At 44.3% G+C, this 19,432-nt stretch overlaps 1 protein-coding gene across 1 annotated transcript in view; it reads right to left on the bottom strand.

Annotated features, from left to right (window-relative positions):
* The window catches only part of TNFRSF21 (TNF receptor superfamily member 21), a 65,904-nt gene extending 57,426 nt beyond the window's left edge, over positions 1 to 8,478 (bottom strand). Inside the window, exon 1 of the mRNA XM_047733589.1 lies at positions 7,944 to 8,478. Within this exon, the coding sequence (XP_047589545.1) occupies positions 7,944 to 8,030 (87 nt within the window). The 5' untranslated portion in view covers positions 8,031 to 8,478. The remainder of the gene's footprint in view (positions 1 to 7,943) is intronic.
* Positions 8,479 to 19,432: the final 10,954 nt, after the last annotated feature.

Genomic DNA, 19,432 nt, shown 5'->3' with positions numbered 1-19,432 from the left:
AGTGTCAAAGAATAAAAATGAATGGGAAGAGAAATCCATATCCACTAGGTTCTTCTAGTTGCCAATTTGCTTGAGTTTAAAATGTTCTTTGGTTTTTTTTTTTTGTTTTTTTTTTCAAGTTTATTTATTTTTTTTTAAATTTTTTTATTTTTTCAGCATAACAATATTCATTATTTTTGCACCACACCCAGTGCTCCATGCAATCCGTGCCCTCTACAATACCCACCACCTGGTGCCCCCAACCTCCCACCCCCCACCCCTTCAAAATTCTCAGATCGTTTTTCAGAGTCCATAGTCTCTCATGGTTCACCTCCCCTTCCAATTTCCCTCAACTCCCTTCTCCTCTCCATCTCCCCTTGTCCTCCATGCTATTTGTTATGCTCCACAAATAGTGAAACCATATGATAATTGACTCTCTCTGCTTGACTTATAAAATGTTCTTTGTTAATAACTCAAATACCCTTCAGCTGTAGCTCAAAGTATTGAGATGTAGCTCAAGATCCAACTACCTTTAACCTGTCTAGAATGAATGAACAGTTAGTTTAGAGCAAGATTCTTCTGGAATTCATTCAACAATCATTTATTGCTTAACTAGTATGTGTCAGGGCATCAAGCCAAAAACACGAAGATGAATAGCACATTGTATGTTGTCTTTAAGAAGCTGAAATGGGGGGGCGCCTGGGTGGCTCAGTGGGTTAAGCCGCTGCCCTCGGCTCAGGTCATGATCTCAGGGTCCTGGGATCGAGCCCCGCATCGGGCTCTCTGCTCAGCAGGGAGCCTGCTTCCTCCTTTCTCTCTCTCTGCCTGCCTCTCTGCCTACTTGTGATATCTCTCTGTCAAATAAATAAATAAAATCTTTAAAAAAAAAAAAAAGAAGCTGAAATGGGGATAACGATATTGGCCTTGAGCATTACAAATGAGGAATGAAGCACATCCAAACCTTGTCTAATTTGGTATTTTTCTCCTAGACCAGATACACAAGATTCAAACCAAAAAGGAGAGAGGAGCCATGGACTCCCAGAAGTAAAGGAAGAGCAAGGAGTGAATAATAACCAGTTAAATTATTCTGGAAACCTATCATCATGTGCCTTTGGATCTTCTCCACCTCCTGCCCTCCATTTCTCTTAATCCTGGTTATGCTGACCTGGCCATACCTAGGATGAAGTCAAATAATAGTCTGGTCTCATGTGTTCCTTGGGAAAGCAGAATTCCATCCTCTTTCCCAGAACCAATGATTAAGTTTCTTCTCACTCTTTGCCTTTCTTTAGTCTGCTCAGCATCTGCAATCTAGGAAGAGACAAGTTTAAAAGCCTGCTGACAAGAACGCTAATAAACCATGCACAAAAACATGACTTATGGGACCACGCACATCGGGCCGTCAGACCAGTTTCTATGAGACCCAAAAAGTTAACAAAGTAAATACTAGTAACAGATGAGACAAACGTATGCTCTAATCCCATACAAATAATCAGGCTGGCAGCAAAGAAAGCCCTACCCGGGTCGTCAAATTCTCAGGAGAAGTGAGGGAAAACTCCTTGCTAAGCAGAACCCCATGTCACACTGTTACTCACTAAGCAAATATTTTTCAAAATGACCCAACTAGCAGTCAAGCAAAGCATCCATTCCCTATTTTTAACCTTTCAATTTGCAAGAGTATCTTTCCATCTTCACCATGGCACCACTGCCTGTCAGAGTCACACCATAGGAAAATGCTTGCCAGTGGCTCCACACCCTCAGCTTTCAATCCGCACCCGCAGGTTGCTCTCCCTTACAGAATTGGCTCCTCTGGCCAAACTTCCAGGCGCCATCATGGAGGCGAACTGCTTCCCAGGGAGAAAGGGAATGTTCAGCTCTCAGGTAAAATCAGCCCCTTAACAAGAAACAAAATTCCAGGGGCGCGTGGGTGGCTCAGTTGGTGAAGCATCTGCCTTCAGCTCAGGTCTTGATCCTTGGATCCAAGCATGGAGCCCTGCATTGGGCTCCCTGCTCAGCAGGGAGTCTGTTTCTCCCTCTCCTTCTGCCCCTCCCCCCACTTGCGATCTCTCTGGTTCCTGCACTCGCGCACTCTCTCTCTCAAACAAATAAATAAAATCTAAAAAAAAAAAAAAAAGAAAAAAGAAAAGAAAAAAGAAAAAGGAAAAAAAAATCCAGTAAATTAAGGTTATTTGTCTCCTCCCACAACTTGGCAGAAAAAAAGCAATGTATATCAAGCCCCTGGGACCTAGATGTGAATCCTCTCTCTGGAAGCTGCTGACTGCTTAACTGACTCCTCTTATACCTCAAACCCTCATCTACCAAATGGGGCGAATACCATTATATCATGGACTTGAAAGATTTACAGGGATCCTTTGTAGAAGGTATTCAACACAATGTCAGTGGTAAGGACTCAATAAATACGAGCTCAGTAATTCAATATAAATGATTAATATTAACAGCCATTAATATTCCTCCCTTCTGGGCTTCTGTTCCAAAGCCCTCTTGAATCTACAGTGGCTCTCGTGTGATCCAGGACTCATAGACTCACTCCTCCCCTTCCTCCTAAAGCCATTAAATTCATGTTTCTTCTCCCAAAACGGATCTGCATACAGCTCCAAGCCGTGGATCCGCCAAGCCCTTCCGTTGGCAGAAGAGCAACGGGAAAATTCTGTAAAGATCAGAGAATGAGCCTTGCTAGGACTTCACTTACCAAGCCCCCGCTCTTTTTCTGTGGATTTGGTTTTGTTCTTTAGTTTAGAACAAAGCCTTTGACACAAATTTCAAATCTTCTAAAGAGGAGATGGGGCTCCATTTAGCTCAGTGGCCTAACTCCTTCCCTCCACCAGGCCCAGCCTCCCCCTGCCTGAGGTCACTCTGAGCAAACCTTCCCACCACTGTAAGGGTCAGTCTCTACCTTCCATGTGCTGTCATCTGTTGGGGAGGGGGAGGAATCTGGATAGTCAGAACCCAGGAAGATTGGACCATTCCTGGCGGCCTTTCCGCCTCTGAAGAATGAGGTCAACAGCCTCATATCACTGAAACCACAGCTTTGAATCAACAGCCTGAATACGAGTGCGCTCCACCTCCCTGCAGCGTCAACGTGAACACACGCTCCCTGACATCTACCAGGTGCCTCCCGGCTTCTAACCTCTGCCCGGCTCCTCGCCCCTGGGCTCAGCCTGGAAATGGGAGCTGGGGGCAAAGCCAGAGGGCTACAAGCATAAAAGCCAATTTAGGATTCTTTGTTTATTTTTTGGTATTTGACAAATACAAACACTGGGGTAAGGCCCATATTTATTCATGATTTGCACCCCCATTCCTAACAAAAACAAACAAACAAACAAACAAAAAATCAAAGCTCAATAGCCACTATCCCAGCAGCACCAAAACCCAGTGTCCTCACGCCAAACGGGGATTCAATTTTGGGGGATAAATTGACTCCTATATTAAGGCTTCAGGTTTCATTCCATCAAACACACGAATCTGCGCCTGATGGTCCAGACTGAATCAGCTTCAAATGGCCATCGGGCACATGCCCAAAGGCGATGACATACTCAGGGCTCCTTCTGTCACAGAAGAGCAAGCATCTGAGTTTTCCAGGAAGTTGCCGGTGACCCGGCCTCCGCAGAATTTGCCAGGCCTGTTTGGGGGAAGAAGGCCAACAGCGTTGAGGGCTTACTGGAAAACAGACACCACCACTTATGCAGTAAAAAGTCACTCAATTCATGTGGGCTCCTGAATAGCCTGGCGACGCTTCTGACCATTTCCCAGCATCAATCAGTCAATCAGTCAAGTTTCCTTAAGTCAATTATGCTTTATAAAGGGCCAGCAGAGTACAAAACCAATTTACAGCTTATCTATGGAGTCACCAAAGAAGCTTTACCCTTCATCTTCGCAGATGGGAGTCAAAGGTACAGTTCAAGTGTGATGTCTCCATATTCTGATCTACGATGCACTAAGCACACAGACCACCGGTTACTTAGGCCATGCCTCCTTGCCTCTATCCAATCAGGCACACCTGGAGGCACCTTCTGTGCCCAGTCCTGAAAACAGGGCATTAACCCTTTGGACCACATCAAGCTTGCTTGCCTTTGTGCAAATGTGGTCACACTAAAATATGTCCTTTAGCTGGTTGGTGGATCTACATCTATTCAGTCTCGGGTTTTTTCTTCAATGTAAAGTAGTATAATATACATTCCATCACAAGGAATTTTTTTTCATGCTGATTTGGTTTGATTGTGTATTTGACTTATACTGGAGGTCTGTGGGTTGGAGGCTAGCTCTGGGCTAGTTTAGTTAATTTGAAAGCTTGATCCTCCATGTTTTGGCAACAGGGATGGCGGCTTCATGGCATAAGATAGAAACCCTGCATTCCAGTACATGTCAGCCCTCCCTATTCTGAGTATAAGTGGCTTTCCCTACCAATGCTAACGCATGTTATTCTGAGATTCGGGAAGGTTTTTCTTCTGCCAGCTTTCAAATTAACTAAACTAGCCCAGAGCTACTGTAAGTAGTTTAAAGATTTTAACATCAACCACATATTGTATTTTACTTTGAATACATTCATCCACTGATTCCATATCAGCTCATGAAACCCAACCGCCCCCCGTGATAGCCAGGTACGTTTTACATACCATAAAAACTGTGCCTGTGGGGTAAGATCCAAATCCTAATTCATCCCTGGGTTCCCACTGCCTAGTACAGTGCCCCTGTCAGAGTGGGTGCTCAGTGTAGGTTTGCGAACATGGGACTTTATCCATATGGTTCCCTTCTCTTCGGACTGCCTCACTGCCAACACTCTATGGGTCCAGGCAAAGCAAGCCCCCCAGGGGCAAGAGGCATCTGAATGTGTCCTGTCATTCTGGACAGCCTTTCTAGGGCATTTCTGAGCACTGACACAAACTTAGGGGCTTCCCTTATCTCCCCTCCAGACTTTTGGCCTGGAACACATAAGTTTTTATCTTTCCATTTGTGGTTTACTTCCCAGTATCATGCAGACACCCCAACTCATCAGAAACAGAAGTACGAGGAGCAAGAACACTTTCTTCCAAAAGCACTCATGTAATTCTCATCAATATTCTGCAACAAACCAAACCACCAGTCTCCACTCATGTAATTCTCATCAATATTCTGCAACAAACCAAACCACCAGTCTCAACTTTGCTCCAGTGAGCCTTCTCTGCCCCTACATTTCATCGTCTAGCAATTTGGAGTTGTGAAATAGGCAATGTGGCACAGGAGGGAGCAAGGGCATGAGCTGAAGAGTCAGGTGCTCTCGGCTCCTGGCCCGAGAGTCATCACTGGCGAGCTGTGTGGCCAGGAACAAACCAAAGAAGTCTGCCCAGCCTACATCTTCTCATCTGTGAAATGGAGATAACACTTTCCTGCTTCACAGAGATGTTGGAAGTAAATGAGATACTATATATAAAGCACAGTTATTTGCTGACACATAGTAATATATATATATAATATATGGCATTATATGTTAGGTAGCATGTGTTTTTTTAAAAGCTTATTAAAACCATATGAAAGTTCTCTTTCATACAGTTAGCTGGTTGTCACGAGAAAAAGGTGTCAAAAATGATGACAATAACAAATATTGTCACAAAAAAGGAAATACTTGAAAAACGATGGTAACTGGAAGCCATAATAAACAGGACATTTTATTGAGTTTTGTTTTTTTTTTTTTAATCTAACTGTAATAGATGGGTAGGGCACTAACGTCCCTGCTATCCCGCGGTGTTCTGAGTACTTGCCGTATTTAGCTGGGCTCCAGTGCCTGGTGTCTGTCATTTTCACATGGCTAAGAATCCCAGTGGGATAAATAATCCTTATACCAATATCATGACAGCATTGTTTTATACATGAACAATGTCTATCCTGAGGACTGGAGCTTGTAGACTGGGGATGGAAAAAAGAAAAGAGATTGCCTCCCCATCCTGGTTACATCAAGGTTACAGCAAAATCCCTGGTGATCCCTGGTACATCCTCTCCATCACCCTTCAGGACAACAGGGTCAACCCCAAACCATTCCATGGACTGAAGTAGAGCCTTTCTATTAGTTAGCAGGAGAAGGAGGACTCTTATATTAGTTAACAACATGAGATTGCCTCTAAGCTCCATTACAAACTTCATTTTTTAAAAAAGACAGCCAAACTTAAATTCTCAGGTCTTTAGTTGCAAATCCAGTGCACAATTTTTAGATAAACTGAGTTTAATGATTTAAGAAAAGGAACTGAGCTCTTTCTCAGTTGGTTAAAGCAACCTACACTTTCTTACATGGAGACTTTACTTTGGAACATCTATCTCATGCTCAATTGTAAAATGAATGAAATATCACACTGACTTAGGATTTAATCTAGGAGTACACTCTGTAGGGCATGTAATGATCAGTTATTTAGAGGAACTGGATAGGCATGGGTGGGGGAGGCGGGGTGCAGGTAGAGTAGTAGATGGAAGGAAGAAACTCAAGGATTGATTTAACTCCACTGATGTTAGGGTCATGGACTGAAATGGGTTTCTCTACACACCAACATTGTCAATCCAGATGCATTACTAGAAGAGACTCCCCACTTACTGTTCAGCAGCCCCCCACACTTGTTTCAAGGATACAGATCTTGACTTTGCCATTACTATAAATGGGCAGGAAAGTCTCTGAAAGGCGACTGGGACTTGCCTAATTATAAATGCTAACAGCACCAAACTTTTCTTTAGTCTCTCTTTGCCCCTTAAAACCCACACTCACACAGGGAACCAGAGCGTCTGTAGGATGAATTCCCAGGCCATAGCAACTGCAATGCCCTGGGATCTAAGAGATCTTGGCTGACCAGGCATTAAGCCCTTTTTGGGAAGGAGACAGCAAGCCTGCCTTTCCCTTACACAGCTCTGCCATTAAAATAGGCTCTTGTCTTTTGTTTTTGTGTGAGTTTCAGCTAAGAATCTCTGTTCTCCCTGCAGAGAAAGATAGGCATGGGAAGCTTATGGTGGCTTAAGGGTTTGATCTCATATAAATTTTCTTCCACTTAACCCGGACCCTCCCCTCTAACTTTTAGAAAGGGGAAAGGATCTGGGGGAAGTTGGGGATAAGTTCTGGGTCAAGGGTGGTTTCAGGCTTTGACCAGGTAGGTAAGTGAGGGAGGACGAGGCAGAGAGCACGCCTTGTAACTAAATGCACCTTGGGTGCTTAAGAAGGAACCTGCTCCACTTTGCAGGGTCACCTGCCTGGCCACAGGTAAAGAAGGTATAGGACAGACTGGAGAAATTCATCTTCCTTTATGTAGAGCCCTCTCCCCCTCCCCCCACTCAAGGGCCCGCGTGCTGGCTGGCTGGCAGCCGGCGCTTTGGAGGCGCCTGAGAGTGGGTCTAAGGGTTCTTTTCTTGGCGTACAGAAACTGGGACCCACCCAAGCCAAGGAGGCGAGGTGGGGGAGGGGCTGTGCGCCCTGCTCGGGAATGCACCGCGCGGGCGCTCCCGGGTCCCCGGCAGCCGGCGCGCACCGGTACCACTCTCCCACTGCGGTAGCATCCCGACATGACACTGCAGCTGCAACAAAGCGGCGGCCGCCGCCAGCCCTCGCAGCCCCGCACCGCAGCTCCGGCCCCGCACCACGCGGAGTGGGTAGCGGCCGGTGGCTGTGGGGTTGTGTGGAGGGGGGTGGGGGCACCAGAGGTCCGAGTAGGGGGGAAAGCTCTGAAATGCGCAGGAAGCCGGCTGGCCACCTCTAGCGCCTCCTCCAGCGCAGCCAGACTGCAAGGAAAACAGTTCGCCTACGTTCCAGAGTCCCGGCTGAGTCCGGTGGCTCCCCCAAACGACCCGGATACCTTCCCCGGTGGCAAGCCCACCCACCCCCCACCTCAGCCGGGTCGACCCTGCGCCTCCCGCAGCCCGGGCCCGGGGACCCGCCCCGCTCCCAGAGAGCGGCGCCTTCGGCTGCGGTGCGGCCGTCCCCGGTCCCCCAGCGCGCTCACCAGGAAAAGCGAGCCCGCGATCATCATAGCTCCGGCGACGCGGCTGCAGGAGGCGAGGGCGGTGCTGCTGCTCGCGGAGGTCCCCATGGCTGAGCCCGGGGCTCGCAGGGGCACCCGGGGCGCGTGGCCCCCCGGCAGCTGGAGTCGGCGGCTGCTTCTGCCCAGCGCCGCATCCACCGCCGCCTCCCGGGCCGGGAGCCCATCTACCTCCAACACCCCATGTGCACTGCGGCAGCCGGGCGGCCGGGCAGAGGAGGGAGGCGGCGAGGGAGGCTCCGGGGGCGCTCAGCACCTGCCCAGCGGTGCGGCCGCCCGGGCGGGGAGAGGCAGCGGCCGCTGCAGCCCGCGCCTCCCCGTGCTCTCCTCCGACAGCAGCTGCGGAGAACCAGGGAGGAGGGCTGGGCGCGGGAGAGCAAAGGAACAACTTCCCATAGCGAAGCCTCCAGCCACTGCCAACCACCCTCCACCGCTGCCCAGACCGGCCGGCGAGGGACTGAGTCGGGCGGCCGCCGGGCGCGGGGACACACGTGGTGGCGCCGAAGGGGCGGGGGATCGGCCCTTTGTGATGTCACCCGGGAGGAGGCCGGGCTCTTTGTGCGATCGAACTGGGAAGGCGTTCCAGGTAGAGCGAGGAGGGAGAGGGTGCCCCTTGGCGTTGGCTGAAGAAATTGCAGCTGCCTTTTGACCCAGGCAAGCCGCTGCGGAGGAATGCATACCCCTGACCCAAATTTACTTATTTTTTCTAACATGATTCTTAGTAAATTATTTCTGCGACAGGCACCGTTCTGCTGTTTTTGACGACAGTGATTAAAAACAGCCAACGACCATGGAACACCTAGGTCAGAGGCGTGCCAAAATTATACCAGTGACTTAGTTCTCGAACCTGGCTCCCCTTTTGAATAACCTAGAGGGTTGAAAACATGTGTATGTATGAATAGACCCACCCCAGAGATTCTGATTTAATCGAAAATGGGGTGTGGTCTGAGCATCGGGATTTTTAAAGGTTCTCGGGGTGATTTTTAATATAGAGCGAAGTTTGAAAACTTCTAGGCTAATAAATGCAGTTAAGGAAATCCAGACTGAGAGTTCCAAACTCAGAGGCCCTGGAATTGGGTCCGTGGGTGGTCTTCAAGAGGCCTTGGAAATCTTTGAAATGTATGGGCAGGTGCATCTTTCTAATTAAGGATCCAGTGTTTTGAATCTGATTATCACAGAGATTAAAAAAAAAAAAATTCTTCTCCCCAAACAGTGTTAAAAATTTTTGAGTTGAGTTTCAAATGCCTTTGTGGGTTGTGGGCGGGTGGAAAGTATGTTAGCACCCTGCTTCAGAAGTAAGAACAACCAGAACATTATCCTGGCTGGTTGACATCTTCTACATTTCAGAATGTGAGCGAGGACCTGACATCCTTTTCTTTGTTTCACCTGAAGGGAGTCAGTCCCCTGACTGTGACTACCATGTCTGGGACAGTGGTATCTATCATCTAGCTTCTGACCCTTCAGAGTCAGTCAGTATATTGAAATTACCACTTTCACCATGTCAGTTCCCCAGTCCTTCATGAGCCTTGGTGGTGCGGGGCTTATTCCAGCTTTCTCGACCCTATTTCAAGATAAACACACTTTCTCAGTTACCTGTTTCAAGACTCACTATCCAGTACTCCTGAAGATAACCTTCTATTAAATACAAGTGTGAACTATTCATTTTCTGATGAATATAATTGCTTTGGTCTTTGTTCTGTGCATGCTTTGAAGATAATAAAAATATGAAAATTTATTCCAATCTTTTATTTCAAACATCTATTAGTAAAGAAAATGATTATCCATAAATATTGGAGGTGGGTGATCGCCATAATATATCAAAAATTCTCCTCGTTGCTCCTCTTCTATATCCCTTCCGCCTCTTACTTATACACGAGCCTCATGATTGGTATCCCTGCTTCTGGTTTTGCCCTGACCTCTCAGTTCTGCAGTAAATCTCTTCTTCACACCCTAAGGAAAATGAGCTTTTTACAACCCATCTGATCATGTCATTCCCTTGCCGAAAGCCCAACAAAGAACCCTCATTATATCCAATTTGAAGTTCAAAGTCCTAATAAAACTATTCATATTCTGAACTCTGGTTATGACTCAACCCTCGCCACTGCCACAAGGTTGAGTAAACATCACAAATATGACACACAGAGCCTTTACTTCCTATATCCAGCTCAGTTTTCTATCCCCATTGCTGCCAAGCCTTACAGACCCCAAGGTCGGCATAGCAATCCCCTTAGATCACTGTATTTCTTGACTACATCATCCCTGTGATTCTTCCAGACCTTTGTTAGGTGTTGTTTTCTTTTCATTTCCCCTCCTCTGCTTTGGAATTCCAATGAATCCACCCTTTACGACCAAGCTCAAGCGGTACTTCATCTAGGAGCTTCTGTGATGCCCTCTTTTCACCTTCTCTACCCTCACTTGGAAAGACTTAGTTGTTTGTACCTCTCGTTTTTTTCCCAGATGGCTCTGTTACAGCATGTATGACATTATACTATAGTTCGCTTACCTCTCCATGTTCCTACCCAAATCTTGAGCTCTTTGTGGCCAAAGTCTTTATCTTAATCATCTTCAAATCTCCATAGCCATAGTCAAGATTCAAGATATTTACCTAACTCAGTAAATATTGGTTCAGTAAAACAAACTTGGAAAAGTTGACAATCAGCAGAATAGTTAACACACCTGATTGTACATTTTCCTTTTCCAAGCCTTAATTTAAACATCCTGAGTTGTTGGATGCAACAGTAGGTATAATCTCATATATTATCAAAATACCATGTCCCATAGTTAGGTTAAATACTTTGTCCGCAGCTCTGTTTCCTTCAAAAATTCATTTACGAGCTTGCCGTTCGTTCTTTGGCCTACGAAGGCATTTCAGCCATTCAGCAACAGATTACAAGATTAAGTGCATGAGCATGAGTTTGATCAGGTCTCCATGGTGACATTCTACAAAGAAGGCACTCTTGGATAAGATCAAATGGGAATAGACTTGCAAAGTAGACACTGTTCCAGAATCTTCCTTCTCTCTTGGATGATAAGAGAGGGATGATTTGAAAAATAAAATAGACAATCCTTTGAAGGTATGACAACTTAGTCTTACTCCCAAGAACAGTGAAGTGATTAAGTTAGTTCATGTCCCTAAAAGAGAGAACGTCGGCACTGGGAAAAATGGGACTCACCTTGAATTGCCCATTGTCCATGCATCTTAGGAGTCCATGCCTATAATATCTTCATTTTGCCATAAGCTTTTTTTAAAAATAATTTTTCAGTTCATGTGAAAGTTGCTAAGAAAGTTTAATAGTTTTATATCTAATTTTTTTATTTTAAACTTATAATATTATATAATTTTAGATATATATTATATATATTTGTTAAATATATTTATATTTTTATATTTAAAATTTACTAGTTTAATCGAAAAACAATGGGTTTGGGGCACCTGGGTGACTCAGTGGGTTAAGCCTCTGCCTTCAGCTCAGGTCATGATCTCAGGGTCCTGGGATCAAGTCCCGCATTGGGCTCTCTGCTTGGCAGGGAGCCTGCTTCCTCCTCTCTCTCTCTCTGCCTACTTGTGATCTCTCTCTGTCAAATAAATAAATAAAATCTTAAAAAAAAAAAACACAATAGGTTTGAGGAGTCACCAGATATAGGCTCAAATCTGTTATACCACTTACTAATTGGGTGAGTATGAGAAAGTACTTCAATCTTTTTGAGATTTTCCAGTAATAAGATATAAAAACTATCTCACAGTGGTGATATGAGGAATAAATGGAATAAAATGTGTAAAATTCCTAACACAGTGCTTTTCCTTTAGTATGTACTCAATAAATCAACTCCCCTTCTCCAGTCCCCTTTTGAGAGGATAATCTTTCACAAACTATTCTAATTACAGAAAGGTGGGGAAGTGTAATATTTCTTCATAGACACATTAGAATTTGGGGTTAGAACAGATTTTTTTTTAAATTGCTTATTCTGATATAATGCAATGTAGTGTCAAGAAAGGAACAACACGCAATCTGACTCCTGGGCTTGGTTCTGGCATTAGCCAGCTGTGTAAATTTGGACAAGGCACTGCACTGTTCTGTGTCTGTTTGGGTTTGTTTAAGCTTCCTGATGTGCAAAATGATAAAGATGGACTAAGTGATCATTTGTGGTTCTCTCGACTACCAAAGTCCTAGGATTCTTTTTTAAGATTTTTATTTATTTATTTAAGATTTTATTATTTATTTGACAGACAGAGATCACAAGTAGGCAGAGAAGCAGGTAGAGAGGCAGGCAGAGAGAGAGGCAGAAGCAGACTCCCCGCTAAGCAGAGATCCTGATGTGGGGCTCAATCCCAGGACCCTGAGATCATGACCTGAGCAGAAGGCAGAGGCTTTAACCCACTGAGCCACCCAGGCACCCCAAAGTCCTGGGATTCTAATTGGCTCCAAGAACATACTTTCTCTTGGCCCAGATGGGTTCAAGTTGTTTAAAGTCTGAAAACGTGGAAGATTGAAGAAGAAAGTATTTGGGGAGGAGGACATCCGATCTGATGTGGGGAGGTGTGGGAGGATCACGTTGGAGCACAATTCGCTTCTGTTCAGGAGTTGCTCATCCATTTGGGATTTATCAAGTCACCGGCTTGTCACCTTTCCTCACTTGCTCGCTCTCTGCCTGACCTTTCACCCACTCAGTGACCACGTCCTTACGGTGAGCAGGCTCTGTGGCGGCGATTAGGCTTCTTTCTTTTCTTCTCTTTCCCTCCAATCCTCTCCCTACACCTCGGCCCCTTCACCCTCACCTGACCATCTTGCTGATAATGGTTCTGCAGTGTGAGCTTTCTCTGATCCCTTCTCCATGAGCCTGAATTGTCCTCCGACTTCACCTCTTTTTCTTTCCTTACCTCCTTTTCACCGCTTGAAGCACCTGTCCTTGCCAAGGCTGATGCCCCTGTTCATGGTCTTGAGTTCCCCTTTTTGGCTTCTTAAATTATCACTCTTTCTCCCCCTGCTTCTCAAAAATCTCTCTTTTCTGGTTTTCCCCATCCCATAACATCCAAGGACCTTCATCCTTAAGTACATAAATAAAGTAAGTAAATGTATAAACAAATAAAGAAACCCTTTCATTTCTGCATTTCTTTCCTAAATAAACCAATGCCTCTTTGTGCAATCCCTGTTTTTATTACTGGCACCACATTTTTCTCATCCACAGGCCTGGATTCCCAAACCGTCCCTGACTCCTCCTCCTCTTTGCCTTCTCTCTCCCACCTCCCAACCTTCCCATCTACTTTGCTGCTAAGACCTGTACTTTAGCAAAGTCTCTTTCGTCTTTGCATCTATTTCCATTTCTCTCTACAAACAATCTAATCGAAGTTTTTAACATCTTGGCTTAGATGAACTAATTAGTTTGATTATTGGCTTACTTCTCTTTAGCTCATCTGCCCAACACTCTTATACACCATGGCCAAAGTCTGCTTCTTAAACCACGGGTTTTGTTACTCCTCACATCTGCTGAAGAACAATCAATGGCTCCCCATTGATTGAAAAATTAAGTATAGGGGCGCCTGGGTGGCTCAGTGGGTTAAGCCGCTGCCTTCGGCTCAGGTCATGGTCTCGGAGTCCTGGGATGGAGCCCCGCATTGGGCTCTCTGCTCAGCAGGGAGCCTGCTTCCTCCTCTCTCTCTGCCTGCCTCTCTGCCTGCTTGTGATCTCTCTGTCAAATAAATAAATAATATCTTTAAAAAAAAATTAAGTATAAAATTTTTGTTTAGGGGCACCTGGGTGGCTCAGTGGGTTAAGCGTCTGCCTTCAGCTCAGGTCATGATCTCAGGGTCCTGGGATTGAGTCCCACATCGGGCTCTCTGCTCGGCAGGGAGACTGCTTCCTCCTCTCTCTCTCTCTCTCTCTGCCTGCCTCTCTGCCTACCTGTGATCTCTCTCTGTCAAATAAATAAAATCTTTAAAAAAAATTTTTTTTGTTTAGGCTTTAAGCTCTCTACAGTATGGCCTCAACCTCCCTTTTCTGCATCATCCTCCAGCACTCCCTTAGTTATGGAGAATAAGAACTTCTCACGTTCCTAGCACACACCACGCATTTTCCTAAGTAATTTTGTAGAGTGCATTTTCCCTGCCTGGAATCTCTACCATTTGAAATCATCAATCAAGACTCATCTTAATGTTTTGCCTCTGTTATTTAATTCCATCCAATTCAGCAAACATCTATTGAAGACTATGTTCAATGCATTATGCTAGACAAAGTAAGTCATACAATAAAAGTGACTTCTGCCTTCAAGGGGTGACACTATTATTGAAAGACGTGTTACGGGAAGTATATAAATACGTCCAGATTTTGACACTCTGCCTTAAATACCTAGCCAGAGCCGGGCACACAGATTATGCAATGCATGTTCGCTGAATGACTACATAATTGTTATATTAGATGCAAATGTAGAGTGTCAGTAAAGTATAAGAAAGTTTAATTTCAAGTGGGAGCCCATCTGGGAAAGGCCTAGAGAAAGAGTCAGATTTCCGGCAGAGGGAGACCCTGCAACGTAGTGGTTACCATCCAACACAAAGTTAGATTACGTGCTTTTGTCCTGAGGTCCATTTGCCTGTTAAAGGGAGCCTGAGGAAACAGACTTCTCTCCCCTGAAGATTCCCACCTTGCTTCCTGGGCCAGCCCTCTCTACAGAGGCCTTTATAGCATCTTGCCTCTTCCTAGCCTCCCTGCACTTCCCCAAACCTTTCTAAGGTCTATCTTAAGAGAACCCCAAATTATTTTGCATGGAAAAATCTATACATCCTAAGGAAGAAATCTTTCACTTTTTATGTACAGCCATTTAGTTTCCTTTGCTTTGAGACTGAGAACCTTGCCTTTCAATCGGGCATTTTACAAAATGAAGGAGCAGTTTTCTCCTTTTGCCAACTTCAAAAGGAGAAACATGATTCCATTTATGATGGGACCAGAGACAGGGTTTGGGCACTGTAATCAGAGTGACACTAACAGTCAGCAACATGTATTGAATACTTCGCATGTACCAGATGCCACAGAAGCCCTTCCCATGCATTATTTCCTTTGATACATATAGCAGACTTCTGGGGTATGTATTACTGATATCATTATCCCCTTGTTGTTGTTGTTGTTGTTTTAAGATTTTATTTATCTATTTGAAGAGAGCAAAGTGAGAAAGAGAGACAGTCCAAGCAACAGGAAGGGGTAGAGGGAGAAACAGACTCTACGCTGAGGAGGGAGCCTGACCCTCAGGGCTCTATTCCAGGACCCTGGGATCATGACTTGAGCTAAAGGCAGATGCTTAGCCACCTGAGCCACCCAGGAGCCCCTCATCATCCATCTGTACCAATTGGCAAATTGAGTCTTATAGAGCTTCTGTAATTGCCTGTGGTCACATACTCAGACATTGCTGGACACAGGATTTGAACCCAAGTCTTATGGCTTCATAGCTCACCCGCTTAGCCAATACATAGATTATCTCACTAGAATAGGTTGCTGGTTGTAGAAAATCGCTTGGATAAACAGACACGGTAGCACGTCTCTTGGGTAATTCTTTCAGCTTCTATAAATGATGAGGGCAGCATTAACTTCATCCAGAGAAAACTGAATCCAGGGTCATTTAAGCGATGGAAATGTCAGTAATATGATCCCATATCCCAATTCCCCACCCCACACCACCCTGCCTCACCCCTTCAAAGGCCTTTGTGGTTTTCTAGATGATTGGTCTTTGGTACCCTGCCTGCAGCAACTGATCTGAAGAAAAGGGGATTTTTTTTTCCTTGAGAGGAAATTTCCCCTTCTGATTAAATCTTCCACTTTTATTCTTCACAGCACTTACTATACAGAAACCCTTTTCCAAGGGGTGTCCCAAAGGTCCTAATGTGGTTTGAAACGTCAGTACTTGCAGAAGTATACATGTTACAAACTTACCAAGAAAAACTTGAAAGTTTAATTTTTAAACTTTTTTTGTATAGTCACAACATTCTGGGCGGGGGGGGGGGGGATAATACACATTTAATTATAATTTTTGTCCCTCTAACTGAGGATGGTGAACATTGACCAAAACAAAAAAGAAAGTTAAAATAAAACATTGATTATTCAAACTTCATAAAGGCAAAAGAAGTTGAAATAACATTTTCGAAAGATTTGTTATTGTTGTTTGTAACATATACACTTTTCCAGTAATTAAAGCTTAAAACTGTGTTAAGATTTTAGGACATCCTACCTGTATCATGCCTTAGGTTAAGTTGAAGTAATTTATTTGAATCTAAAGTCAGTTCTCAAGCAACATGGACAACCACAGTTGGCTTGGGAAAGAATCATTTTACTGAAATATTTAAAATATTTAAAAGGCTGGGGTGCCTGAGTGGCTCAGTCAGTTAAGTGGCTGCCTTGGGCTCAGGTCATAATCCTGGAGTTCTGGGATGGAGCCCCACTTGGGAACCTGCTTCTCCCTCTCTCTCTCTCTCTCTCTTTCTCTGTCTTCCAGCTTGTGCTCTCCCTGTCTCTCTGTCAAATAAAATCTTTAAAAATAATAAAAACTAGAATAAAGTATTTTAAAAGCTTAGTTTAAACAAAAATGTTGTTTCAGCCCTCCCTCTTCACAGCACTAAAACTAATGCTGCATAAAGAATTCATAATGATGAACACTGTAGACATTTTATCTTAAAGCAGTCATTTCTAGAAATGACTTATGAACGGTGTTGTTTGAAAACCTATCTTACTTACATGCCTACTCCACAAATCAGTTAAATTCTGTCCTTAATATAGAGCTGTTTACTATTTTAAAATGCTAAGGTGTGCATGATTTTATTGGTTGTTAATTGGTATTTTATGCAGATTTTCTCTTCAAAGTAACTGTAAAATGAGTTTTACCTTACGGTATTAAATTACCATTTCCCTAATACAGTAATTTATCTATTTACAAGCCCTGAAAAAAAACCACACCTTCATTTCTATTCCTTCTTTTTCAAATTCTTCTGTCAGTGGGCTGAGATAGAAGGATTTGGAAGGCAGAGAACAAGACTTAAGGATGGGGAAGGCAGGGTTAAGGGGTGGAGTGTTATCTCTGTAGAGCTCTGAGAAGGGTATAACTTGAAATTTCATGGGTCAGAAACTTTAGCTTGAGTGAAAACTATATGCCAGACATTTTCACAGATATCTTCTATTAATCCTGTGAGGCAAGAATCCTAAACCATATTTTGCAGATGAAGAAACAGATTTTCAGAGAGGCAAGCAACTAGTCCAAGCTCACGTGGCCAAGGGATAAAGCCAAACTCTTTCCCAGCCCCTTGGGGAGGACACCTGTTGGTGGCAGGAACAAATGACACAATTTTGGAAATGCAGTGCTATCCAGCCAAGAATCAGCTAAGATCAGAGAAGAAGCTGAGATCTGTCTCCCCGTCACCAGTTGACCCTCGCTGAAGACAGCTCTCTAAATTGCATTGCCCCCAGAGATTCCATAGCCAAACTATTGAAAGATTATTTTTGCTTTCTTGTCTTTTCCTTTATTACCTATTCATTTCAAATGTTGGTTAATCATCCCTGATGCGCCAGCCATTTTTCCGAGTTCTGGGTACATGGCAACAAACAAAACTCATGATAACCCTTGCCATCTTAGAACTTACTAAGAAACAGATGAAAACAAATACTTAAGTTATTTTTATGACTGAACCCCAGTGAAACTTATATGTTAAAATTCGGCCCGCCAGTACCTCAGAATGTATTTTAAATTAAAGAGATATTTAAGGTAAAATGAGGGCATTGGGGTGAGCCCTTCTCCAATATGACTAGTGTCATCATAAGAAGAGATGACGACACAGACGTGTACAGAAAGAAGTCCAAGTAAGAACACGGGGAGACAGTAGCCATTCCTGCAGACACTTTGCTCTCTTTCTTTGGACCCTAGGACTGTAAAAAAATAAATTTCTGTTGTTAAGTCCCCTAATGTGTGGTACTTTGTTATGGCCACTCCAGCAAACTGATAGAGTTCTACAGGATGATGGTGACAAGACAAAACAGAGAGAGAGAAAGATTGCAGTTTCTGAATAAGATCATGAAGGAAGACTGTATTTGCATAAAGAGCTGAGAAAGGAGAGGGAGGGAGCCAAGCAGGTGTCTGGGAGAAGCAACACTTGCCAAAGCCTTGGCAGGAGTGTTCCCATTATTCTGGAGGAACCCTAAGAAAGCCAAGTGTTAGGGTGCCTAGGTGGTTCAGTCTGTTGAGTGTTTGCTTTCGGCTTGGGTCGTGATCCTGGAGTCACAGGACTGAGCTCCGCATTGGGCTCCCTGCTCAGCCAGGAGTCTGCTTCTCCCTCTGACCCTCTCCCCTGTTTCACGCTCTCACTCTCTCTCTCAAATACATAAGTAAATAAAATCTTTAGGGAGGAAGAAAGGAAGGGAGGGAGGGAGGATGGGAGGGAGGGTGGAAGGAGGGAAGGAGGGAAGGAAGGAAGCCAAGTGCTAGAAAGTGGTAGGAGAGAGGACAGAGTGACAACGGGAACAGGATCCCACACGGCTTTGTGGACCATGGATAAAATGTTGGCTTTTTCGCAGTGAATCAGGAAGACATCAGGCAGAGTTTCATGATCTGAAGTGTGTTTGTCTGGATCGGTCTGGCTGTTGTGTTGAGGATAGACTGTGGAGGAGTTGGAATGCCAGTTAAGAGGTTACTGAAATAACCCAGACTAGAGAGGGGTGTGGATTGGACCAGGGCTGGTGTCAAGAGTGCCAACTTTGCCCCATGTCCTCATACCCTCTGTAGATATAAAAACCTCAAACACCTGTAGAAAGGACAATTAGGTTATTCGGTTCTAACACATGCTCTTTTTATGCATGGCCGTCTGCATTGCATTATAGTTACTGTACTTCCTGTAAGATCGTATGCGACTATAGCTAGAGTACTAGCCCCTTGAGAGAACGTTCTTATTCATGTTTGTATCACCTCACAGCACCTGGAACAATGCTGTCCATACAGAGGCTTGAAAAACGTTTGCTTACTTAACTGATTCAAGATTAACAGTAAATCTATTTTTTTTCTGGAATACATTACTTGTGTTGATATAAAAATATGTTTGGAAAACTTGCCATCCGAGAATGTATATTCTGAGAGAAAGAGACAGAGGGAGAGCAGGGGGCAGGGGTGGGGAAGAGAGAGAGGAAATTATGTAGGTTTTCCTTCCTTTTCTTCTCCCTCATCTTACTGCTATGAGTTTCGTATGACACCTGCAATAAACACTGACATGTTTCCTAAGAAAAATATCCACATTTTTATTAAAATTATTTTTGTACATTCGTACTTTGTAAGTTTCTTTGGAATGCCATACAGCTCTTTAAACAATCAGAAGGAAGAGGGGGAGAGAGGAGAGAGTTTTATCTTTAAGTCCTCAATTTTGACCAGCTTGATGGCCAAATTTAAAACCGAAGGCACAAATATACAAACATCTGTTGCATTTCTGTAACAAACTA

Source organism: Lutra lutra, chromosome 6 (genome assembly GCF_902655055.1).
Source record: "Lutra lutra chromosome 6, mLutLut1.2, whole genome shotgun sequence".
Classification (NCBI taxonomy): domain Eukaryota; kingdom Metazoa; phylum Chordata; class Mammalia; order Carnivora; family Mustelidae; genus Lutra; species Lutra lutra.
The sequence above is the reverse complement of the archived record's forward strand: the minus strand, read 5'-3'. Positions and strand labels throughout refer to the sequence as shown.